Source organism: Suncus etruscus, chromosome 13, assembly GCF_024139225.1.
Source record: "Suncus etruscus isolate mSunEtr1 chromosome 13, mSunEtr1.pri.cur, whole genome shotgun sequence".
In the NCBI taxonomy this organism is placed as follows: domain Eukaryota; kingdom Metazoa; phylum Chordata; class Mammalia; order Eulipotyphla; family Soricidae; genus Suncus; species Suncus etruscus.
Window position 1 is genome coordinate 7,182,284 of NC_064860.1, and position 27,214 is coordinate 7,209,497.

Here is a 27,214-nt window from a genome sequence, read left to right on the forward strand (position 1 = left end):
TAAAAATATACAATACCAATAACTTCAAGTGTGAAAACCATTTGTGAGACGTACCTCAGTGACTGAAACTCCTGAAGTGGGCAGATTCTGTTGAAAAAGAGAAGTTCATATTCAAGTTAAGAAAAGTCAAACTGAAAACAAATATGGCTGAGCTACCTAATATCAATCCATGCAGTATAGTAAGATGTTATAAAAGTATCTACTTTCCATATTTTACACTTAAGTCTCACTAAGGTTTCTTGATATCATATTATTATGATATATTCTTTATATTAATGCATTTTATCTACAAATTAAAAATGCCAAGTAAACCAAATGAGATTTGGTTGTGAGATTGTGTTTTGAAATTAAAATTCCACAAATGCAAAGTACAGTGTTCAATAGTCTTTTCTAGGGGAGGGAGATTTAGATCACACCTGGCAATACTCAGGAGTTACTCCTGGCTCTAGGCTCAAAAGTCACTCCTGGTAGGCTCGGGGGACCATTTGGGATCCTGAGATTTGAACTGTGGTCCATAAGGCAAACGCCTTACTTCTGTGCTATTGCTCTGGTCTCAATAGTCTTATTTACCTCCACAGACCTTCCTATAATAGTGCTAAATGTTATCTTCATATTTTTGGACAAATTATCATTGAAAAAAATGACTGTTCTGCATAAATCATTCTTATTAACCTTGTAATTTGCCTGACTATTCAGCCCAGTCTTGCATTTTCTAGTTACTCTCTTTACAATCTAAAACATTGTATGTATAGAATGCATTGTCCTGATTTTATTTTTTGATTCAGTAGAATAAATATATGCTTATATAATGAGAAAAAATAGAGGAATAATATATTATTTGTTTAAAGAAATTATTTACAAAGAAGAAATTAGGTAGCTAGTCTTCATGATGATGTATTTTAAATTCAAAATACTTGCTTTACTGAGTTATTTTTTCTGACAAGAAATTGTGATTTCGTATCATCAAACTCTTTCTTGTAAAAATTATCCACAAATCACATACAATACTTAACTCTATACAGTCACAAAGATCTCCTATAGTGGAAAGTGTGGTAATTAGGAATAAAAAACCAAATGAGAATATTATAATACATATAATATAATAATTTGTGTGTAGAAGAAGAAGGAGGAGGAGGAGGAGGAGAAGAAGAAGAAGAAGAAGAAGAAGAAGAAGAAGAAGAAGAAGAAGAAGAAGAAGAAGAAGAAGAAGAAGAAGAAGAAGAAGAAGGAGGAGGAGGAGGAGGAGGAGGAGGAGGAGGAGAAGAAGGAAAAAGAAGAAGAAGAAGAAGAAGAAGAAGAAGAAGAAGAAAAAGAAGAAGAAGAAGAAGAAGGAGTAGGAGGAGGAGGAGGAGGAGGAGGAGGAGGAGGAGGAGAAGGAGGAGAAGGAAAAAGAAGAAGAAGAAGAAGAAGAAGAAGAAGAAGAAGAAGAAGAAGAAGAAGAAGAAGAAGAAGAAGAAGTAGAAAGCAGCAACTAGTATATTCCATTTTTTCTTTTCCAGGTCACTATATGTCTGTTATTCTAGATAGATACCAGCAAGTCTGAGAAATTAAAGAGCAATATGTCTATTTATTCCTTAAACACACAGAACTTCAGTACAGAAAGTACCAGAAGAAGAAAAAGCCAGATCTTAGTGTAATCATGCCTGAGAGATCTTAGTTCCAAGCACAATCTTGTTTTTAAAAGATTCAATGCCTCAAAGGTAGAAATACAAGAAAAGAATATCCAACTCAGCCTCAGGAGAAATGAGGATGTCCTAGAATATACCTCAATTTAGAGAAATTCAGAAGATAAGCTGGAGTTACTTAGCCAAATCTGAGCATCATATAGTGTAATAGAATGAACTGGAATCAAATGTTCCAGTGACAGGTGACAGACTGTTAATGTGTGTGGTAGCACTTGTGTGAAAAATAATCTTCCTAATTTCAGAGTTTAAATGAATTTACATAATAACATGAGGAAAATATTTATGTCCTGATCACATTTACCATGAAAAATAAGAATATATTTGTGAGAATTTTAATATAGTTCTGAGAATATATGATATTTTAGATTCACTATTAATATTCCTATATGAATCAATCACATTCTGTAATGTAAATACATAGAAAACAGCCCTTAATTTTTTTAACATATCCACTGAGTTGTAGTGATATACTATCATAATTCATGTTCAAGTTAGGAAAACACATTGGGAGCCAGCCAGCCGGCCCCGGGAAGCAGCCAAGCAGGAAGCCGGCGAGGGCTCACAGCCATTCACTCTTTCTAACTGATGAACCCGACCACAACACTCAGGATAAACCACACTACAAGCGTGACAATGGGGAAACCTTGCAGGCAAACACCATGCACAGAGAATGAAGATGAAAACTTGGACAGTCTAATAAATTCCAACCACCTGATTAACCTCTTGGATAAGGAACTTAAAATAGCAATATGGAAGATGTTTGTAGAACTCAAAGGAAGCATAGATTGATCTGAACAGAACAAAGAAAGAAATCAGAAAACTCCAAACTGAAATAACAGATCTGAAAAACACAGTAGTTCAACTGAAAACCTCAATGGATGGCTTCACCAGCAGAGTAACAGCACCTGAGGAGAGAATCGGAGTACTGGAATATGTGATGCAGAAAAACTCAACACAGCAGAAGAAATGTGAAAAGGACCTAAAGACAAACAAACAGGCAATGGAAAAGTACTCAAGGAATGCGAACAGATGAAAATAAAAGTCTTTGATAAACTCAACAAAAAAAACGTAAGAATCATTGGATTCCCAGAGGCCCAGGTAAGAGATATCCAGGAAGAATCAATTGTCAAAGACATCATCAAAGATACTCCCAGAGTTAAAGACTACATGCAATCAAATCCTGCATGCCCGAAGAGTACCAGATAAAAGAGACCCAAAGAAAAACACCCCAAGAAACATCCTGGTTACAATGACAAATCCCACAGATAGAGATAGAATACTGAAAGCAGCAAGATCAAAAAGGAAGATTACATTTAAAGGAACATCCCTAAGACTTGCAGCAGACATATCACAAAAAACTCTCAAGGCCAGAAGACAGAAGTGGGATATTGTGACAAGACTGAATGAAATTAATGCCTCACTGAGAATACTGCACCCAGCCTGACTCACGTTCAGGTTTGAAGGAAGAATACATAGCTTCGTGGATAAACAACAGCTCAGAAACTTCACAGATGAAAAACCAGCCTTAAAGGAAAAATGGACAGGTCTACTCTAAACAAGAGAGACCATCAAACACAAAAACTTATCTACAAAGATGACATTAAATCCTATGACAATCATTCCCTCCAAGTCAATGGATCAAATTCACCAATTAAAAGACACAGAGTGGCAAAATGGGTCAAAAAGATGAATCCAACCTTCTGCTGCCTACAAAAAACACAAGAACAAACATAGACTCAAAATCAAAGGCTGGAGGAAAATCATCCAAGCAAACAACACCGTCAAAAAGCTGGGGTGGCCATATTAATATCTGATGACACCAACTTTATACTCAGAAAAGTGGACAAAGATTGACACTATGTACTAATCAAGGGATATGTGCAACAGGAAGAAATCAGACTATTAAACATAGATGCACCCAATGAGAGACCAGCAAATTATCTAATACAACCACTGACAAATCTGAAAGAAGAAATCAGTAATAACACAATAATTGTGGGAGACCTCAACACGGCCCTGTCAACACTTGATAGGTCAACCAGACTGAAATCCAACAAAAACATACTAGCCCTGAAAAGAGTAATGGAAGAAACAGAACTAGTAGATATATACAGGACACTCTATCTCAAAAAACCTGGATACACATTCTTCATCAATGTACATGGGTCATTCTCCAGGATGGACTACATGCTGACACATAAAACATACCTCCATAAAATCAAGAGGATAGAAATATTGCAGGCTACTTTTGCTGACCACAAGGCTCTGAAATTAGATGTGAACTGCAAAGGCACACAGAAGAAAAACTTTAACAATTGGAAATTAAACATCCTGCTACTGAACAATCAGTGGATCCAAGATGAAATCAAAAAGGAAATCTAAACTTCCCTGGAAACAAATGATAATGAAGGCACAAACTGCCATAATCTATGGGACACAACAAAAGTGGTCCTGAGAGGAAAATTTATAGCTCTGCAAGCACACGTCAGAAAGGAAGAAGGGGCATACCTGAATATCTTAATGATGCAGCTCAAAAAATTAGAAAATGACCAAAAAAAGGAACCAAAAATAGGGAGACAGAAGGAAGTAACAAAGCTGAAAGCAGAAATCAATGAAGTGGAAATCCAAAAAACAATCTGAAAGATCAACGAAAGCAGAAGTTGGTTCTTTGAAAAAATAAAAAAAAATTGATAGACCATTGGCAAAACTCACAAAGAAAGAGAGAAAAATCTGATAACCCGTATTAGAAATGAAACGGGGGAGATCACAACAGATATTGCAGAGATCCAAAGGGTAATGAGAGACTACTTTGAGAAACTTTATGCTACTAAACATGAGAACCTAGAAGAAACGGAAAAATTTTTGGACATTTATAACCTTCCAAATTTAAGTAAGGAGGATGTAGCATATCTAAACACCCCCATCACTACTGAGGAAATTGAAAATGTAATCAAACATCTGCCCAAAAAGAAAAGCCCAGGCCCAGATGGATTTCAAAATGAATTTTTTCAAATCTTTCAAGAGGAGCTACACCGATCTTACCCAGGCTCTTCCATGTAATTGAAATAAACGGAACACTTTCAAACAGCTTTTATGAAGCCAACATTTTGATACCAAAACCAGATGGAAATGCTGTCAAAAAAGAAAATTACAGACCAATATCACTGATGAATGCAGATGCAAAGATCTTCAACAAAATCCTGGCAAATAGGATCCAATGCATCATCAAGAAGATCATATACTACAACCAAGTAGGTTTCATCCCAGGAATGCAAGAATGGTTTATTATCCATAAATCTATCAACATCATGCAGAACATTAACAAGAAGAAATATAAAAATCACATGATCATATAAATAGACACAGAGAAAGCATTTGATAAGGTCCAACACCCATTCTTGATCAAAACTCTCAGCATGATGGGAATGAAAGGAATCTCTCAATCTATTTGAAGCCATCTACAACAAGCCAATGGCAAATATTATCCACAATGGAGAAAAACCAAAAGCCTTTCCTCTAAATTCTGGTATAAGACAAAGCTGCCCACGCTCACCACTGCTCTTCAACGTAGTACTGGAAGTTCTTGCTATAGCAATCAGGCAAGAAAAAGATATCAAGGGAATCCAGATAGAAAAGGAAGAAGTAAAACTCACTGTTTGCAGATGACATGATACTCTACTTAGAAAACCATAAAGACTCTACCAAAAAGCTTCTAGAAACAATAGACTCATATAGCAAGTGGCAGGCTACAAAATTAACACACAGAAATCAATGGCCTTTTTATACACCAATAGTGATAGGGAAGAGAAGGAACACAAGAAGGCAATCCCATCATATTAGTGCCACACAAACTCAAATATCTTGGAGTAAACTTGACCAAAGAGATGAAGGACCTATACAAAGAAAACTATAAAGCCCTGCTCCAAGAAATGAGAGGACACATGGAAATGGAAACACATACCGTGCTCATGGATTGGCAGGATTAACATCATTAAAATGGCAATACTCCCCAAAGCATTATACAGATTTAATGAGATCCCCTTAAAAATACCCATGACATTCTTCAAAGAAATGTATCAAACACATATGAAGTTCATCTGGAACAATAAACACCCTCGAATAGCGAAAGCACTCCTAGGGAAAGAGAAAATGGGACACATTACTTTCCCCAACTTTAAACTGTACTACAAAGAAATAGCTATCAAAACAGCATAGTATTGGAATAAAGACAGACCCTCAGATCAGTGGAATAGGCTTGAGTTCTCAGAAAATAATCCCCAGATATACAATTACCTAATTTTTGACAAAAGAGCAAGAAATTCTAAGTGGAGCAGGGAAAACCTCTTCAACAAGTGGTGCTGGCAGAACCGGTTAGCCACTTGCAAAAAAAGAGAACATAGACCCCCAGTTAACATCATGTATGAAGGTAAAATCCAAATGAATTAAAGACCTTGATATCAGACCAGATACCATAAGGTATATAGAACAACACGTCGGTAAAACACTCCATGACAGTGAGACTAAAGGCATCTTCAAAGAGGAAACTGCACTTTCCAAACAAGTGGAAGCAGAGATCAACAGATGGGAATACATTAAGCTGAGAAGCTTCTGCACCTCAAAAGAAATAATGCCCAGCATACAAGCATCACCCACCTTGTGGGAGAAACTATTCACCCAACACCCATCAGATAAGAGGCGAATATCCAATATATACAGGGCACTGACATGAATTTACAAGAAAAAACATCCAATCCCATCAAAAAATGGGGAGAAGAAATGAACAGATGCTTTGATAAAAATGAAATACAAATGGCCAAAAGGCATACGAAAAAATGCTCCTCGTCACTAATCATCAGGGAGATGCAAATCAAAACAATGATGAGATACCATCTCACACCACAGAGATTGGCGCACATCACAAAGAATGAGAACAAGCAGTGCTGGCGAGGATGTGGAGAGAAAGGAACTCTTCTCCACTGCTGGTGGAAATGCCGTCTAGTCCAACCTCTATGGAAAGCAATATGGAGATTCCTCCAAAATCTGGAAATTGAACTCCCATTCGACCCAGCTATTCCACTCCTAGGGGTATACCCTAAGAACACAAGACTATAATACAAAAACCCCTTCCTCACACCTATATTTATTGCAGCACTATTCACAATAGCCCAGGCTCTGGAAACAACTAAGATGCCCTTCAACAGACAAATGGCTAAAGAAACTGTGGTACATATACACAATGGAATATTATGCAGCCATCAGGAGATGAAGTCATGAAGTTTTCCTATACATGGATGAACATGGAATCTATCATGCTGAGTGAAATAAGTCAGAGGGAGAGAGAGATACACAGAATAGTCTCACTCATCTATGGGTTTTAAGAAAAATAAAAGTCATTTTCTACAATCCTCAGAGACAATGAGAGGAGGACTGGAACTTCCAGCTCACTTCATGAAGCTCACCATAAAGAGTGATGAGTGCAGTTATAGAAATAACTACCCAGAGAACTACCATAATTATGTGAATGAATGAGGGAACTGGGAAGCCTGACTGGAGTACAGGTTGGGTGGGGTGGGATGGTGGGTGATTTTGGGACATTGGTGATGGGAGTGTTGCACTGGTGAAGGGTGTGTTCTTTACATGACTGAAACCTAATCACAATCATATATGTAATCAAGATGTTTAAATAAAGAAAAAAAAGAAAATATATTGGTGTATTAAAAATGTTACACATGAACATTAGATGTATAGTGTACACATAAATGCATATATTTATATTCATAATATATACACATGTATTGTGTTTTTCATACAACTTCATGACAAAATGATAGTTCTTACTATAATACAAATATAAATTTAAGGGTTTTTTTTGTTTTTGGTTTTTGGGTTTTTTGGGCCACACTGGGTGACTCTCAGGGGTTAATCCTGTCAATGCACTCAGAAATTGCTCCTGGCTTGGAAGACAATATGGGATGCTGGGATTTGAACCACCATCCATCTTGGATTGGCTGTGTGCAAGGCAAACTCCCTACCCCTGTGCTATAGCTCCACCTCCTATTTGAGAATTTATTTTATTAATAGAACCAGTACCACAATTTCAAATTAATACCAAGTTATGTGCCAAAAATTCTAAGGTATCCCTTTAAATATCACCATATAGATAAAAGTCAGTAACAGGATACCTAGCTGTATGCCTATAATCCTAAAGACAATTATTGACACCACTCTATAATATAAAGTATGATTCTTAAAAGTATAATCCTTAGCAGCACAACCAAGTTCATGATAATTATCAATAGTTATGTGACAGTTGGACACTAGACACTACACAGCACAATCGGAACACTGACCACAGCAATAACAATACTATAGCTTTTTGAAATGACATCATGTGATGTAACTGAATGCTGAATGCTTCTTTCACATTACTTGTGTAAAGATTTGGAAGCAATGGGCTACTCATTATGTAAACTTCTCTCAGGATTATGACGATATAGGATATTTACAGAGGGTGAATAAGAATGGCTGAGAAATAAAGAAAAAAATAAGGTTTGTAGATAATATGGCTCTACTCTCCTGAGACTAGAGAGATGATTGAACAAGACAAGTGATGGCTTCAAACAAAAGTAGAACTTGTAAATAGGAAAAATATAGAAGCAACCAACTCACAATTTCCTTCACATTAGCCAACTCAGACTGCAACATGAGAAATACGCTACAAGAATAAGGATGATTAAAACAATTCTGTAGATCTCACAGAAAATGTAGGTAAATACACAACTATAAATATATAATTCTATATAAGTATATAAATATATATAATATATATTTTGGTAACACACTCGTTTCTAGTCTGGGTTGTAATAAGAATAAGAAAAGCTGATGTATAGATAAAAGTAATACTTGTTAGAAAATTCAAATACATTTTCATTGTTTTTAAAAGTTACAAATGAGGAGAGTACATGTTCTAGATTTTTTTAATTGTCATGAGTTCTTAATTAGAAATGCAATATATTTTTAATCAAAATTGATACAGGAAATATATATTTTTATTTAATCAAATGTGCAATGTGACTACAGGGGAATATGATTGATTTTATTTAATCAGTATCATTTTAATATTAAATAGAATACACAGTAAAGATAATTAGTTTAAAAGATGCATTTGCCTTCAGGGAACTTATTAATTTCAACCTAATATCAAAGAATTTTCTAAAATCCTATTATTTTTAAGTATTGTGATATCACTTGTCATCATATTTTCTAACATGTAATCATTTTAAATTGACAATTTAATCCAAATTGTCATAGGACAAAGAAAAATCTTTGGTTGAAAGATTACTGAATATTTGACTTAGCTAAAAATAAAATAAGAGGACAGTACTGCCATTAAATGGCCATCAGTTACAGGAAGACCAAAGTAAATTTAACAAAATTATCTTTATACATCTAATGTTCCTAATTTTGTAAATTGCTCTCAAGATTTTTGTCTCATTTAGCCTTCAATATTTCATGCCTCATTCCTCAGTATAGTGAAAATGAGGACGAGTCCGGAAAAATAAAAGAAATGACAAAATATGTTTATATCACTCTTATGTCTGTCTACTTTCAAAAGAGCGTGGATCAAAAGATTTATTTCATAGTTTATTTTAAAATTATTTAATGGAACTCTTTCAGAATTATTTCTTTTAACACTATTTTATCATTTCTTGCTCAAGATGTTATTTTTATGTCATTGGAACTAATTAAATAACAATATATTTATATCACTTTTGTCTTAGGGTCCGCTCAAAACACAGCACATTAAACAATTTATTTTATAGTTTCTTTTAAAATTATTTTATAGAATCATTTTGTAATTATTTTAGATTGTTTCTTTCAGAATTATTTTATAGATTCTTACTCAAGAGGCTATTTTTATGTCATTGAAATAGTTACTTTAATATGTTGAATTGTACTATAAAATATTGTATGGCTAGCCATTTATTTGCTACAACATTTGTTTTTGTTTGGAAGTCATATGAATTGGTGTTCAAGACTTACTCCTATCTCTGCACCAGGTAGGTTATGGGCTTAAAACACTTGGCAGGCGGGGTACTGAGAATTGAATAAACATGGGGTAATAAGTACAGCTCTACTCATACTAATGTTTTGGCCCCAATGCAATTTGTTAAATAACATTCTTTTTAAAACTGATTTGCACTATTTTATAATATCTATTTCACATATGTATCATTTCCAACCCAAAGTGTATTTCTGTTTTGCCTCAAAGACCTGAATTCAATGACTGTTACTGGGAGTATCAGCACAGTACTGCCAACACAATGGCAATATTAAAGTTGCCAAGAAAACTATTTAAAATACTGCTTTATCCTGGTATCATGAAAGAAGAAAAATTAAAATAAGTTTTGGAAAATTATAATTGTCTTTCTAAAACAACACTTGGTCTAGCCTCGTGGACCACAGGGCTCTTTTCTTATTATCATTATCAGCCACCAGGCTATCTCTATGTATAGGAAACACATTTGGTTTGCATAAATTTTCTTTTCACAATGCATTTGTACTTGTTTTAACCTCATAATTATTTAGGTTCTTTAATCATGTATAATTACACAGAAAACACAATAAATATTTTTCATAATATCTTCTTTTCAACACTGTGATTAAAACATGCCTTATATGTAGATACGGATATCTATTTGGAAACATGTGTATGTACGAGTAGTGTGTGCATATTTGGGTCAGAACGAAATGAAGTTGGAGATTGAATACATGCACATCTATACATGTCTAACATAATAGATTAATATATGTTGAATATTATGTTGATAAGTCACATTGTAAAATTGCCTTATCTTACTCATTGAAACACATGTCACATACCACATACATTACACATATGAACACACCCTAGAAATATATTGTGTACACTGCTTTATAAAATACAGAAAAATACTAGCTAATGAAAGAATACTCCTACCATTTAGAAGTAATGCTTTAGACTGCTTTGCACTATTTTTAATCATCTTTGATAAATAGTATAATAAAATTGCTTCCTTCCTTTGCCCTTCTACATTTCCACTGATCTCACACTATGGCATTTGCTAATCGGGTTAACATCCAACTTCATACTCAAGGTGAGATTCAATTGAGTTGAATTTTTGCAGTAACTTAGTCAACCTTATCATAAACTTTCATTATGTGCATGTAATTAATGAACAATATCAGTACTGAGTTATAGGCTCTTGACTCCTGACCAAATCATTAGAATATAATTACTCACGGGATATCAGAACAATGCAAAACCTTTCCAATAAATGCACCCTCCTTGGGAAACAAATCTCAATGTACATTTATTCAATCAGTGTGAATTAATTAAAATGTTACTGAAATAAAAGTGTGCAGTGATCTAACACCTATTCAGAGACTGACCTTAAAATTGGTATCTAACACCAATTCAGACACTGTCCTTAAAATCTGCAGGTAAAGCGTATAGTTAACTCCCCTCTAAGCAGGATCTTTGCCATGTAACGTTACATAGGAAACATGAATAAATGAATGTATTCATATAGGGAATTATCATTAAAAGAGTATTTTACACCAAACATCAAACTTAAATTTGGCTAAGTCTTGTCAAGAGGCACCTTTATTCCCTGTTAATCTCATGAAATAATAATCCCATAGAAGAGAATCTGTATTAGTTTGAAAAGATAAATTTCAACAATACATTAATTAGTTATTCAAAACACAGCTTTCTAATCCGAACAGATTTTTTAAATGGTCGGGGGAGGGAGATATTGGAAAGTTTAGAAACAATATAGAATGTATATCTTTGTTTTTTAATAAAGGAAAGAATATCAATATTTTCAGCTTTATCAAATAAACTTAATAATACATATTTCTTTAAGAACATGTGAATCTAGGACTCAAATTTGTAGGAATATGCATAATATATCATACCACACATTTAGATTATGTAAAACATTAAAAAATAATAAATGTAAAAAGCAGCCTAGGGACATTTGATGCATATCTTACAAGAAGCTGCCGACTTACACAAAAACATTTTTCTGAAAGCAATTTATTTTGATTTCTCTAGGACCTGACATACAGTCATATGAAATAAAGTTTATTGAATAATTAATAAGTAACCATTGAAAAAACATATACTCAGCATTATTCTAGAGGAATAAGATAAGCAGATAATAAGATAAACTGATATATGTAATATTTAAAGGAATAAGTATATCTATTGAGCTCTCCTGTTTTATCATACAATTAATCCGAAAGATTTAACCTTAAGTATTTATTTTATTATTTGGTTTTTGAGTCTCACCCAACAGTGCTCAGGGCTACCCAGCTATGTGCTTTTTAACACCAGTATAATGGTTTAGAAACGTTTTACAAAGCTTCATTTTGGTTGCACAGTGAAGGGGGTGTTCTTGTTATGACTGAAACCCAACTACAATTATGTTTGTAATCATGGTGTTTAAATAAAGAAATTATTAAAAAATATAGTATAATAAGTAAAAATAAAAATCTAAAAATGAAAAAGAAAAATTGAATTTTAGGAATCAAAGAAATAGCACAGGGCTTAAAGTGTTTGTCTTGCCCGGAGCTGAGCACAGAGCTACAATTAGATACTGAATACCACCAGGTGTGATCCCTCCAAAAAAAAAAAAAAAAAAAAAAAACCTCTGAATCTACAAAAAGACACTAATAATGAAAATAGAACTATCAAATTCTAAATGACCCTATTAATTGAAAGCAGTCACAATGTGAGGAATAAAAGTCATGAAAAATTGACATAGACAATAATAAAAAAAAAGGTAAGGTTGTTCACACAAATGCTGTCTATCTCTTTACTTATTTTTGTTTTGGGGGCTCTTCTGGAGATGCTCAAGGATTTCTTTTGTTTGTTTTGTTTGCTTTTTGGGCCACACCCATTGACGCTCAGCAGTTACTTCTGGCTATGCACTCAGAAATCGTTCCTGGCTGGGGGGGACCATATGGGACGCTGGGAGATCCAACGCAGGTCCAACCGAGGTCCATCCTAGGCTAGTGCTTGTAAGGCAGATGCCTTACCTCTAGCACCACCGCTCCAGCCTCAGTCAAGAATTACATTTAGTTTGGTGCTCAGAGATCACATGGCAGGGCTTCAGGGCGATATGACATGCCTATTATAGAAACCGGGCCAGCTATGTGCAAGGAAAGCACCCTACCAATTCCATAGTATCTCTCCAGCCTGTGAGAGCTTTAGGCTGGAATTTTTCTAGAATTTGATTAACAGAGAAATGCATATATAGTGATTTGTTGAAGATGCAGAAATTTGGATGACATTATTTTTCACAACTAAGATAATGAACATAATAGCAAAAACAGTCCAAAACTGTAAACACTTTGAAATCTCCATTAGCAATAAACTTGTAATTTCTTATTTGAGCTATATTGGGTAAATATTTATCATTACTTGTATGTTTCTTAATTCATATTTAAAATTTAGAATATACATAGAATTTAATTTCCAAAGGGATGTTTTACTCAGAACTTTAAATTCATTTATTTTCTGAATATACAATATTATTTGAAACATGCATTTTGCAGTACCATTCTATTTGATATTTATTTAACTACAACATCATAGTCATAAGCTCTTCAACATTGGGGAATAACTATGAAATCTTCATGTACTCCAAATTAAATAAATACTAATTTGACATTTGCTTTTATTATCTACCACCTTCTCTTTAATTTAATTCTTGTGAATAATAGTATTTAATTATCATGGATTATCAATGAATTGATACAACAAATCTCGAACACACTTTTCTTGATATTTATTTCACTGATTTGTTTCTTTTTCTCTCAGAGAAAGAATAAATAAAATTAGAAAAATGAATGACTGTTGTCATCTTAACAAATATTTGTTGGAAATCGTCCCCATGTCAAATTGAATTAAGTGCTAGAGATAAAAAATAAATCATAAATCATTTGAGTATGATAGGAATGACAGTAGTACTGTTCAATAATAATAGACAACAGTTGAAAACTTTCACTAATATTTTTTATTTCAATTTGAGTTGTTAGTTTGATTTTGAAGACTCTGGAACATCTCAGAGGAAATTTACAACATGAAACTTTCATGTTTACATCCACAGGGTATAACCTTTAAGGACAAACTTCCACACACATATAAAAAATGCTTCCACAAGAGTTTATGCTCCATTATGAGCACCACAATTGGTTAAGCATCAGCTCTCCTCAATTATTTTATACCTCCAGAAAAGTAGTTTCCCTGCATATAAGTAGTGACAACAAATGTGGTAGAGATGTTTCTAAGCCTATGTATTAAACAGGAAGTGATATTATTGACAAACACCAGTGATATATAGAACTGAATGATAATGAGGATTCAGTTACAACCCGAAGAGGATTCAATTACAACTGGAAGTTTCTACTTCAAAAAGAAGAAACAAGGATTTATTAAAAATTAGTAAAGAGTGACTTCATAATAAGGCCAGAGCTATAGCGCAGCAGTAGGGCATTTTCCTAGCATGGGGCTAACCCAGGATGAAACTCTGTTCAATCCCCAGAATCTCAAATAGTTCCCCAAGCCAGGAGTGATTTTTTTTTTTTTTGATTTTTGGGTTATACTCGGCAGCGCTCAGGGGTTATTTCTGGCTCTATGCTCAGAAATCACTCCTGGCAGGCTCGGGGGACTGTATGGGATGAACACAGAGCCAAGAGTAACCCCAGAGTGTTATCGGGTGTGGCCCAAAACATAGATAGATAGATAGATAGATAGATAGATAGATAGATAGATAGATAGATAGATAGATAGATAGATAGATAGATGGTGACTCCATAGGGAGAATAAACACAAGTTGAGGTATATAAATATTATATAGTATGAAAATAGAAAAGTAAAATGCTATACAAAAATGATTCTTAGAGAGGATACTTAGTAGATGTTCTTCATTAATCCAGTAGATCTCATTACAAGGTGAAAACACCTTGACACTGCCCTCTGTAATAAATACCAATGGCTGAGAACTAGGTCACAGTTTCTAGAGAATATTTTCCTGCTCTCTTGGGGGCCGGAGTAATAGTACAGTGTAGTGGTTGCCTTGCCCACACACACTCGCCAAAATATTCTCCTACTCTCTGGAATAGATACAACTGAGGCTATCTCTCATTATAGAGGAGTTCATCTATTGACTGAAATGAGTTGGGAAGAGACATTTTTCTTGTTTTAAAAACAAGCCAAAGGCCAGAGAGATAGTACAGTGGGTAAGTACTGTAGTTTAATTCTGGAGATTACATTTGGTTCCCCAAACCCTACTAAAAATATTTTCTGAGCACCTAAACAAGGAGTAAACCTCAGAATTACCGAATGTATCCCCTCACATTTCTATATTTGAGTCTCTTATTTTTTTTAATTTATTTAAACACCTTAATTACATACATGATTGCTTTTGGGTTTCAGTCATGTAAAGAACACCACCCATCACCAGTGCAACATTCCCATCACCAATGTCCCAAGTCTCCCTCCTCCCCACCTGACCCCCGCCTGTACTCTAGACAGGCTCTCCATTTTCCTCATACATTCTCGTTATTAGGACAGTTCAAAATGTAGTTATTTCCCTAACTAAACTCATCACTCTTTGTGGTGAGCTTCCTGAGGTGAGCTGGAACTTCCAGCTCTTTTCTCTTTTGTGTCTGAAAATTATTATTACAAGGGTGTCTTTCATTTTTCTTAAAACACATAGATGAGTGAGACCATTCTGCGTTTTTCTCTCTCTCTGACTTATTTCACTCAGCATAATAGATTCCGTGTACATCCATGTATAGGAAAATTTCATGACTTCATCTCTCCTGACAGCTACATAATATTCCATTGTGTATATGTACCACAGTTTCTTTAGCCATTTGTCTGTTGAAGGGCATCTTGGTTGTTTCCAGAGTCTTGCTATGGTAAATAGTGCTGCAATGAATATAGGTGTAAGGAAGGGGTTTTTGTATTGTATTTTTGTGTTCTTAGGGTATATTCCTAGGAGTGGTATAGCTGGATCCTATGGGAGCTCGATTTCCAGTTTTTGGAGGAATCTCCATATCGCTTTCCATAAAGGTTGAACTAGACGGCATTCCCACCAGCAGTAGATAAAAGTTCCTTTCTCTCCACATCCCCGCCAACACTGTTTATTCTCATTCTTTGTGATGTGTGCCATTCTCTGGGGTGTGAGGTGGTATCTCATCGTTGTTTTGATTTGCATCTCCCTGATGATTAGTGATGTGGAACATTTTTTCATGTGTCTTTTGGCCATATGTATTTCTTCTTTGTCAAAGTGTCTGTTCATTACTTCTCCCCATTTTTGATGGGGTTAGATGTTTTTTTCTTGTAAAGTTCTGTCAGTGCCTTGTATATTTTGGAGATTAGCCCCTTATCTGATGGGTATTGGGTGAATAGTTTCTCCCACATTGTGGGTGGCTCTTGTATCCTGGGCACTATTTCCTTTGAGGTGCAGAAGCTTCTCAGCTTAATATATTCCCATCTGTTAATCTCTGCTTTCACTTGCTTGGAGAGTGCAGTTTCCTCCTTGAAGATGCCTGTAATGTTCTTGAGTGTTTTGCCTATGTGCTTTTCTATATATCTTATGGTTTGGGGGCTGATATCGAGGTCTTTAATCCATTTGGATTTTATCTTCATACATGATGTTAGCTGGGGGTCTAAGTTCAATTTTTTGCAAGTGGCTATCCAATTGTGCCAACATCACTTGTTGAAGAGGCTTTCCCTGCTCCATTTAGGATTTCCTGCTCCTTTATCAAAAATTAGGTGATTGTATGTCTGGGGAACATTTTCTGAGTATTCAAGCCTATTCCACTGATTGGAGGACATGTCCTTATTCCAATACCATGCTGTTTTGATAACTATTGCTTTGTAGTACAGTTTAAAGTTGGGGAAAGTAATTCCTCCCATATTCTTTTTCCCAATGATTGCTTTAGCTATTTGAGGGTGTTTATTGTTCCAAATGAATTTCAAAAGTCTCTGATCCACTTCCTTGAAGAATGTCATGGGTATCTTTAGAGAAATGGCATTAAATCTGTATGCCTTGGGAAGTATTGCCATTTTGATGATGTTAATCCTGCCAATCCATGAGCAGGGTATCCATTTCCATTTCCGTGTGTCCTCTCTTATTTCTTGGAGCAGAGTTTTATAGTTTTCCTTGTATAGGTCCTTCACATATTTAGTCAAGTTGATTCCAAGATATTTGAGTTTGTGTAACACTATTGTGAATGGGGTTGTTTACTTAATGTCCATTTCATCCTTATTACTATTAGTGTATAGAAAGGCCATTGATTTTTGTGTGTTAATTTTGTAGTCTGCCACCTTGCTATATGAGTCTATTTTTTCTAGAAGCTTTTTGATAGAGTCTTTAGGGTTGTCTAAGTAGAGTATCATGTCATCTGCAAACAGTGAGAGTTGACTTCTTCCTTTCCTATCTGGATTCCCTTGATATACTTTTCTTGCCTAATCGCTATAGCAAGTACTTCCAGTGCTATGTTGAATAGGAGTGGTGAGAGAGGACGGCCTTGTCTTGTGCCAGAATTTAGAGGGAAGGCTTTTAGTTTTTCTCCATTGAGGATAATATTTGCCACTGGCTTGTGGTAGATGGCCTTCACTATATTGAGAAAGGTTCCCTCCATTCCCATCTTGCTGAGAGTTTTGATCAAGAATGGGTGTTGGACCTTATCAAATGCTTTCTCTGCATCTATTAATATGATCATGTGGTTTTTATTTTTCTTGTTATTGATGTTGTGTATTATGTTGATAGATTTACAGATGTTAAACCAGCCTTGCATTCCTGGGATGAAACCTACTTGATCATAGTGGATGATCTTCTTAACGAGGCATTGAATCCTATTTGCCAGGATTTTGTTGAGGATCTTTGCATCTGCATTCATCAGCGATATTGGTCTGCAATTTTCTTTTTTTGTAGCAACTCTGTCTGGTTTAGGTATCAAGGAGATGTTGGCTTCATAAAAGCTATTTGGAAGTGTTTCTGTTTGTTCTATTTCATGAAAGAGTCTTGCCAAGATTGGCAGTAGTTCCTCTTGGAAAGTTTGATAGAATTCATTAGTGAATCCATCTGGACCTGGGCTTTTGTTTTTCGGCAGACATTTGATTACTGTTTTAATTTCATCAATGGTGATGGGGGTGTTTAGATATGCTACATCCTCTTCCTTCAACCGTGGAAGTTTATAAGAGTCCAAGAATTTATCCATTTCTTCCAGGTTTTCATTTTTAGTGGCGTAGAGTTTTTCAAAGTAGTTTCTGATTACCCTTTGAATCTCTGTCATATCAGAAGTGATCTCTCCTTTTTCATTCCTGATACGAGTTATCAAGTTTCTCTCTCTCTCTTTCTTTGTTAGGTTTGCCAGTGGCCTATCAATCTTGTTTATTTTTTCAAAGAACCAACTTCTGCAATCGTTGATCTTTCGGATTGTTTTTTGAGTTTCCACTTCATTGATTTCTGCTCTCAGCTTTGTTATTTCCTTCTGTCTTCCTATTCTTGGGTCCGTTTGTTGAGCATTTTCTAGTTCTATTAGCTGTGTCATTAAGCTACTCAGGTAAGCTCCTTCTTCCTTCCTGATGTGTGCTTGCAAAGCTATAAATTTTCCTCTCAGTCCTGCTTTTGCTGTGTCCCATAAGTTCTGATAGTTTGTGTCTTTATTGTCATTTGTTTCCAGGAACCTTTTGATTTCCTTCTTGATTTCATCTCGGACCCACTGGTTATTGAGTTTGAGGCTGTTTAACTTCCAGGTGTTAATGTTTTTCTTCTGAGTCCCTTTGGAGTTTACAAATAATTTCAGAGCCTTGTGGTCAGCGAAGGTAGTCTGCAAAATTTCTATCCTCTTGATCTTATGGAGGTATGTTTTATGTGCCAGCATGTAGTCTGTCCTGGAGAATGTCCCATGTACATTGGAGAAGAATGTGTATCCAGGTTTCTGGGGATGGAGTGTCCTATATATATATATATCCACTAGGCCTCTTTCTTCCATTTTTCTCCTCAGGTTTAGTATATTCTTGTTGGGTTTCAGTCTGGTTGACCTATCCAGAGTTGACAAAGCCGTGTTAAGGTCCCCCACAATTATTGTGTTGTTGTTGATATTATTTTTCAGATTTGTCAACAGTTGTATTAAATATTTTGCTGGCCCCTCATTCGGTGCATATATGTTTAGGAGAGTGAATTCTTCTTGCTCTACGTTCCGCTTGATTAATATAAAATGTCCATCTTTGTCCCTTACAACCTTCCTGAGTATAAAGTTTGCATTATCTGATATTAGTATGGCCATTCCAGCTTTTTTATGGGTGTTGTTTGCTTGGATAAATTTTCTCCAGCCTTTTATTTTGAGTCTATGTTTGTTCTGACTATTCAGGTGCGTTTCTTGTAGGCAGCAGAAGGTTGGATTGAGTTTTTTGATCCATTTAGCTACTCTGTGTCTCTTAACTGGTGCATTTAGTCCATTGACGTTGAGAGAAAGAATTGTCCTGGGATTTAACGCCATCTTTATTTCGAAATTTGGTGTGTCTTTTGGGTAGTCTTGTCTTAAATTAGGTCTTTCAGTTTTTCTCTTAGGACTGGTTTTGTGTCTGTGAAGTTTCTGAGCTGTTTTTTGTCTGTGAAACCAAGTATTCTTTCGTCAAACCGGAAAGTGAGTTTTGCTGGGTATAGTATTCTGGGTGAAGCATTCATTTCATTCAGTCTTGTCACAATATCCCACCATTGCTTTCTGGCATTGAGTGTTTCGGGTGACAGGTCTGCTGTAAATCTCAGAGAAGCTTGCTTGAACGTGATTTCCCCTTTTGATCTTGCTGTTTTCAGAATTCTGTCTCTATCTGTGGGATTTGTCATTGTGACTAGGATGTGTCTTGGGGTGGTTTTTCTGGGGTCTCTTTTGGTTGGTACTCTTCGGGCATGCAGGATTTGATCACCTATATTCTTTAGCTCTGGAAGTTTCTCTTTAATGATGTTCTTGACCGTTGATTCTTCCTGGAAATTTTCTTCCTGGGTCTCTGGGACTCCAATGGTTCTTAAGTTGTTTCTGTTGATCTTATCATAGACTTCTATTTTCATCTGTTCCCATTCTTTGACTAATTTTTCCATTGTCTGCTCATTTGCTTTAAGTTTTTTGTCCAATCTCTCCTGCTGTATGGAATTGTTATGTATCTCATCTTCCACAGCACCAAGTCTATTCTCAGCTTCTGATACCCTGTCCCAGAGCTTATCCATTTTGTCATTCACTTTGTTTACTGACTTTTTCAGTCCTGTTAGTTGACATGTTATTTCAGTTTGGAGTTTTGTGATTTCTGTCTTCATATTTTCTTGGTTCTTATTAGTGTTCTGTTCAACTCGATCCATGGTTTCTTGGAGTTCTTTGAGCATCTTCCATATTGCTAGTCTAAAGTCCTTATCTGAGAGGTTGATTAGTTGGTTGGTCATTATCTGGTCCTCAGAATTGTCATCTTCATTCTCTATGTCTGATGCTGGCCTGCGTTGTTTCCCCATTGTCACACTTGTATTGTGGGTTTTTCTACGTGTTGTGGTGGTATTCATCGTCTATATGATGCAGGCAGCACACTCCTCTGGCTCCTCCCTTTCTGGATGGGCTGACTTGCCTCTAAGGGAGGGGAGTCCTCCATGGATGATGCATCACACTGGCTCAAATATTAGGCCCGAGCATGCAGCAGAGAAGACAGTCCAGAGAGAAATATTTGCTTCTGTGATATAGCGCCGTTCTTAGTGTGATTTTTCCTTCTTGTTGCAATGTGTTCTTTCCTTATAAAGAGTGCACAGTCGCGTAGCGAAGCAGAGCAGCTGTGCTCCACTGGAGCCTCTTTTTGCCCCACTGGCAAGAGTTTCACACAAGAGGACAGTAGACAGACATATACAGGTCACACTCACAGTTTTTCACAGTTGGGCCCCACTGGGCCTGTGTACTTTCGTGAATTTTCCCCGCCTGGTTTCACACACAGGGAGCCGGCTTTTGCAACGGCTTGCCGGTTTTCCATTTTTTAACAATCCATAATGGAACTTTTTATTTTTGGACATTCTCTTTCTAATGTCACCCTATCTATTTCTATCCTGTCCCTATAGCTCTATATCACCAGAAATGAGGAAAATGGAGTTTTGGTGAGAGATAATAGATCTTTCTATAATTAAAGGATTCAAGAAGATAAAGTCACTTGGTGACTCAAATATGGTGGAGAAATAATGTCCAAATGAAAAGATTAGAAAATATCTGCTGCTGGTATGAAATAGAAACAGTGTAATAAGCAATGCCACAGCATTTGTGTATTTTACTCTTAAGAAATTTACATTTTCTAGAGAAAATGAGAAAAAATAGGTTTAAAGCAGTAATAATATATTTTGAAAAGATAGTTTATCATCCAAACTGGAAACAAAGAGAGAATCTCAACAGAGCTCAACTACCATTCTAGACACATAAAGAGAAGACATAGGGCTTTAGCAAAGAAAGTGCATGAAATTAATGTATGTGTGCAAAACGTGGGTCTCTTTTATCTTGCCTACATTTGAAACATAATTAAAAATTTTGGCATCAGAACAGTGGCACAGCAGTAGGGCGTTTGCCTTGCACTATCCACTAGTGATTTCTTTTTTTTATTTTTTCCTTTATTTAAACATCTTGAATACAAATATGATTGTGATTAGGTTTAAGTCATGTAAAGGACACCCCCCTTCACCAGTGCAACATTCCCACCATCAACGTCCCAAATCTCCCTCCATCCCACCCCTATCTAGCCTCAATGCTAGACAGGCTTTCCAGTTTCCTCATTCATTCACATGATTATGGTAGTTCTCAGTGTAGTTATTTCTATAACTGCACTCACCACTCTTTGTGGTGAGCTTCATGAAGTGAGCTGGAAGTTCCAGCCCTCCTCTCATTGTCTCTGAGGATTGTATCAGGTCTAATTTCAAGCTCTTTAATCCATTTGAATTTTACCTTCATACATGATGTTAACTGGGGATCTATGTTCGCTTTTTTGCAAGTGGCTAACCAGTTCTGCCAGCACCACTTGTTGAAGAGGGTTCACCTGGTGATTTCTGAGCACATAGCCAGGAATAACCAAACCCTGAACATCACCGAGTTCCCCCTTGAAAAAAATGAAAATTCCGATTTAATTGTAAAACAAAGATCAGTGGTATACCAGAATACTTTATGATCATCACTATTTTCTGCAGAACTAACAAAAACACAGGCTACTTTTATGAAGTAAAGTTTACTGTTAAGCATAGTGCACTGGAAGGTATCTTGATTTTTATGTTTCTCAAATTTTAAGGTAGACTGTTGAAGAGAGGTAAAGCTTTTATTTCTACTAAAATGTAATTATACCTATATATTCGTTAAGCCATAAACCCAATATTCTTAAAGAGAGCACAGGAGAAACAGTAACAAGATTCATATTTGAGAGCACATATGCCGCAGTGCTCAGGGGTTACTCCTAGCTCTACTCTCATAAATAACTCCTTGCAGGCTTAGGGGACCATATGGGATGCCAGGATTTGAACAACCTACCTTCTGTATGCAAGGCAAACGCCCTACCTCCATGCTATCTCTCCGGTCCCAATTATGTGTGTGTGTGTGTGTATAATTATTTGCCAAATGGCTAAAAACTATTGTTACAATATTTATTTCATAACAACTTAAACTATTTGTTTAAACTCATTTTAATCATATATTTCATTTTATAAAACAAGCATTTTTTATAATGATACCTATTTATTTGTAAGTTTGGGTGCTTGTCAGGAAAAATTTTGATTGGTTAAGTCTATCAATTTGCATTTGTAATTCCCTGTTTATGAAAGTTTATAAAGACCTCCAAAGGGGAAAAAATAAATCCTCAACTTGATTTATTTCAGCATCAGAATGAAGTAAATTTAGTTTTAGCTTCCCATCTGGCTGGTTATATAGTAAACTTAGCACCAGATTTTTCATTCCCTCCACCTACCACATTTGAGTTATGACCTTCAGCATACACTATGTTAGATATTGTTAAATATGTCTTTAGACTTGCATTCTTTATATATTTTAGAGTTACTATTATAATTGCTACTTTGACAGATTCTTTCTAGTTAAAGTGGACATGATTATTTATAGTTAAGTGGTCATTTCACATTACTCTTTTTTATCAGAGATTGTTGTGTATTGGCGCATGCTTTTAACTTCTTACTTATTTGATACAAGCCTTTTATTTTTTGTTTTCTGTAAATCGTGTCTAAATCAAAGGAGGTACACATTTATTTCCTAGAAATATTTTAGAATTCATATCAGCAGGTCCATGTTTACATCCAGTGCAATTAAAATCCTTGCTTTCATACTTTGTCCTTTTCTGCAGTTCAAATTAGATTATCTACCTTCTATCTTCTCAGCAGAATAACCTTCACATCTTCAAGGACCAGCTATACTCATCAGACCTCATACTAATACCTTGTTTACTTCTTATCACTGGGTGAACATTGGCAGGAAAGATAAAGAACAACTCTCAACCTAATTCCTCTGAGATTTTCAGGGGTCTACAAATTTTCTCCCTCAGCACAGCAGGAGCATAGCCAATTAATAAGGTCAATGCATAGAAGTCCACTAAGCTCAATGAAAATTGTAGTACTGGTGGTAATTCCAATTCAATCTGCTCTGTAAACTCTTAGAGATGACTTTATAGACACCGTTTTGAGAATGTATGATTAGTTCAAAAGATTCATGACGAAGGAAGGAAACAAAGAACAAGAAACTCTTTTTTCTTTTCTTGATTTTTGGACCACAGTCGGCAGTGCTCAGAGGTTACTCCTGGTTCTGCTCTCAGAAATCGCTTATGTCTGGCTCTGGGGATCATATAGGATGTCGGGGATTGAACCCTCATCTGTCCCGAGTCAGCCCCATGCAAGGCATTTGCCCTTCCGTTGTTCTATCATTCAGGTTCCAGAACAAGAAATTCTTGAGAACTGGAATGCGAAAATCGCAGCCAGAGATCGTGTAAATGAAGCCTATGGGAGGTGATATTGTAACCTTGGAAAAGGATCTAAGCATAAGACCCCAGCAGTAGTTTAGCAAAAAGTGGTTGAGCTCCAATAGGAGATGCAGAATACCTCCAGAAAACAACCAAATATAAAAAAATAGAAAGGAAGTAGAAAATTAAAATACAAATGTGTTCATCAGAGAACTATACAGAATGAACCCAAGAAGAACAATTTATAAATCTTGATATTTGAGCCCTTGAAGAATAGGAAGCAAGTTTGATGAAACACTATGAAGGAAATCCTAGAGAAGACTATCCCAGAGTTGAGGAGAGAAGGGGCAATGATGAAAATGATATATAATGAAGTTAGAACCACAAACAAAAACACTCCAACACACATTATAATAAAAGTATAACAAAAACCAGAATACTGAAAGTAGCAGGAAATGATACAGGAACTTACATGTAAAGGAGATTATGAGGTCCATTGACTATCAGTTGAGTCTATGAGCCAGGAGAGAATGATGGAATATATATCTATATAATTACATATTTATAATGTTTTATACATACATAAATTAATGCATAAGTAAAATAAATACCTCGCCAATATGTCATTTTGATTTGAAGATATGGTAAGGAATTTCATGGAAATTAACAAATTAGGGAATTTATAGCCTTAAAATCAACTTTCTAAGAGGCAATAAAGGTATTTCTTTAAAAAAATGTTCAAACTTCTCAGCACTCTGCCATTGTCTAGGTAAACACACAGTACTATGGATGCCCTTTACTTGGTTAGAAAGGTCTGTTTAGTTTTAAACTACTAAAGGGTTTAGTCTTTTCCATAATAAATAATATTTCTTTGTTAGTAAATGTTCTATGATTATTTTTGTGTTTCTTTATTACATATATAGCAGTTTAATTTAAATATTCTCCACATAAAGCAAATGCTTAAACATTATCTATAATCTAATAATCTCAAACATAAATCTAATAATATTCTCACTTTTTGATTAAACACACTTTCATACTTTTATGGTTATTCATTTTCCCTTACATTTTTCTTAAGTACCCTCACTCTTACAGAATTATAAATATGCAAAATGTATAAATGTAAAATGTTAATATATTTGCAAAGTCTTCAAAATATTTTTCAAGCTTTATATAGTTCTCAAAATAATTTTTATCAATATAAATGAATTTATAATGAAGACAAAATTCAGTTTCACTTTATCTACATGTGGGTCCATGTTGGACTTTTCACGACTTTTCAATCTTTCTCAACCTTAAAGATATGGGGCTGGTGAGGTGGCTCTAGAGGCAAGCACTAGCCATGGAAGGAACTCGGTTCGATCCCCCGGTGTCCCGTATGGTCCCCCCAAGCCAGGGGCAATTTCTGAGCACTTAGCCAGGAGTAACCCCTGAGCATCAAATGAGTGTGGCCCAAAACAAACAAACAAAAAAAGATACATAATATGTAAATAACAAATTGTCAAAATAAACACAACTGGAGTTTTTTCTATAAAATTGATCTTACAATGGGGGAGGGTGTAGGAGGAGAGGTTCATAGAACACTGGTGATCTCTGCTGATGAGTGTGATATTGGAATTAATTGTTCATGGAAAATATGAAGTATTGGAAGTCCCAGTACCTCAAAAAAAATAAAAATAAAATATATATATAGAATATATATATTATATATAAATATATATAAGAACATTTTTTTCTCGAGTACGGGTATATTTAGATATGATTTCATTGGCATTAGCATGATTTTTTTTTATTTTAACCAATAAAGCTCCAGGCCAAGGAGATAGTTAAAGGGTTCAGATAATTTTCTTTCACACAGCCAACTTATATTTTATCTATCCTACTCCCAGGAATGTCCCCTAGATCCAGAAGTGCTGAGCACTGGTGTAGAACATGATTGTCCCCAAATCAAAATAAAATTATAATTGGCTGAGGATAGAGTATAGCAGATAAGATACTAGACTTGTAATTGATTGAGGCAGATTGAACCCCAGCCTTCATTTATGGTCCCCTGATCTCTGGTAGGAGTGATCTATAAGCACAGATCCAGGAATAAGCACTGAGAACAGCCACATTCAGCACAAAATCTAATAATAATAGCAATAATAGAAAAAAAATCCAATATACCAAGTTGTTCTGTATTCTTTAGGCAGAAAACACTTAACACTTAACATGTGAAGTTTTTGTTCTAGACATACACCTGTTTAGAGGACAACAATGTCCTCTTCTAACATATACATAAGGGCAACATGCCCAACCAGAATGGATGTACACATGCATGATGAATATTATAGTTCTCTACAATGCCTATGTTCCTCTTGACTGAGAAAAATGGGAAATATAAAAATATTCAGAATTTAATATTATGTATTTTATCGAATAAAAAAGAAAATTCCATATATATTTTATGAATAATATCATAAAACAGACAAGATAAGATTTCAAAATATGGGAAAATGAGATCCTTTGCCTATTATTACTATGATGACAATTACAGATTGATCTATAATGAATATTAATTAAATGAATATTAAGTAATGGCATTGATGAAACATTTATTAAGTGCTGACAATGTGCTTTGTCCCCTACTCCTTATGCAAGAAAAAAAAATCACAAAGATACAAACCTATGGTTTATTGTATAAAGAATTTCAAGTAAACATTTCATTTTAATGACTATGGTTAAAAGTTAAGGTGGTACAAAGAAAGAAGACTAAAACATCTGAAATAATGCTAAGTAAAAAGTGTGAGAGCAATTAGACAATTGTTCATATCTCTCCACAAACTTCTGGGAACACACTGTGTTCAGGAAATAAAATCATATAAAATTCAAAATTCAAATCTGAAACACAAAGAATGCAAAGTCTTCTTGTTGATTAAAACTGAAGTTGTCATTAATAGCTAATATATTTGAAAGTGAAGTAACAAGTAGGAAAGCTCATGTATAATCTGAAGAAAATTGGCACGCTTTGCTCCCTAACAAACTTTCTGATATTTCTGGAGGATATCAACTTGGTTAACTCCATATTCTAAAGAAAGATTTCACAGACTCTGTGATACTTAAGACTTGATCATCATACTCTGAAACAAAACTGAGTAGAATCTTTATAGTGAGGAAGAACAACCTCTTCCCCGAAGAAGAGAAGTGAATCTAGCCAGATGGTTCTCTGAAGTGTTAGAAGTATAGAAATGCAGATAGCTGCTTCAGCAACATTACAACTTAGCCAAGTTTTCAGTCATAGAGAAAGGTAGAATTGGCACCATCTGAAGAAAGTCAAATGAATATATTTAGAACTATCATTTTTTAAAGACATTCATTATACTTCTGTCCGTGAACAAGTTTCATTGTGAATTGTGATGGCATTATTTATAGATAAATTTTTACATGTATATAACAACTCATAGAGCTACTAAAAGTTTTGCTTATTTTATATTGCTTAAAACAATTTTCAAATTTTAGGAGA

At 35.1% G+C, this 27,214-nt stretch overlaps 1 protein-coding gene across 1 annotated transcript in view; it reads right to left on the bottom strand.

Moving 5' to 3' along the window:
• DGKB (diacylglycerol kinase beta) overlaps positions 1-27,214 on the bottom strand; it is a 754,568-nt gene that overhangs the window by 461,549 nt on the left and 265,805 nt on the right. The window contains exon 14 of the mRNA XM_049785694.1: positions 55-87. Coding sequence (XP_049641651.1) covers positions 55-87 — 33 coding nt within the window. The remainder of the gene's footprint in view (positions 1-54; positions 88-27,214) is intronic.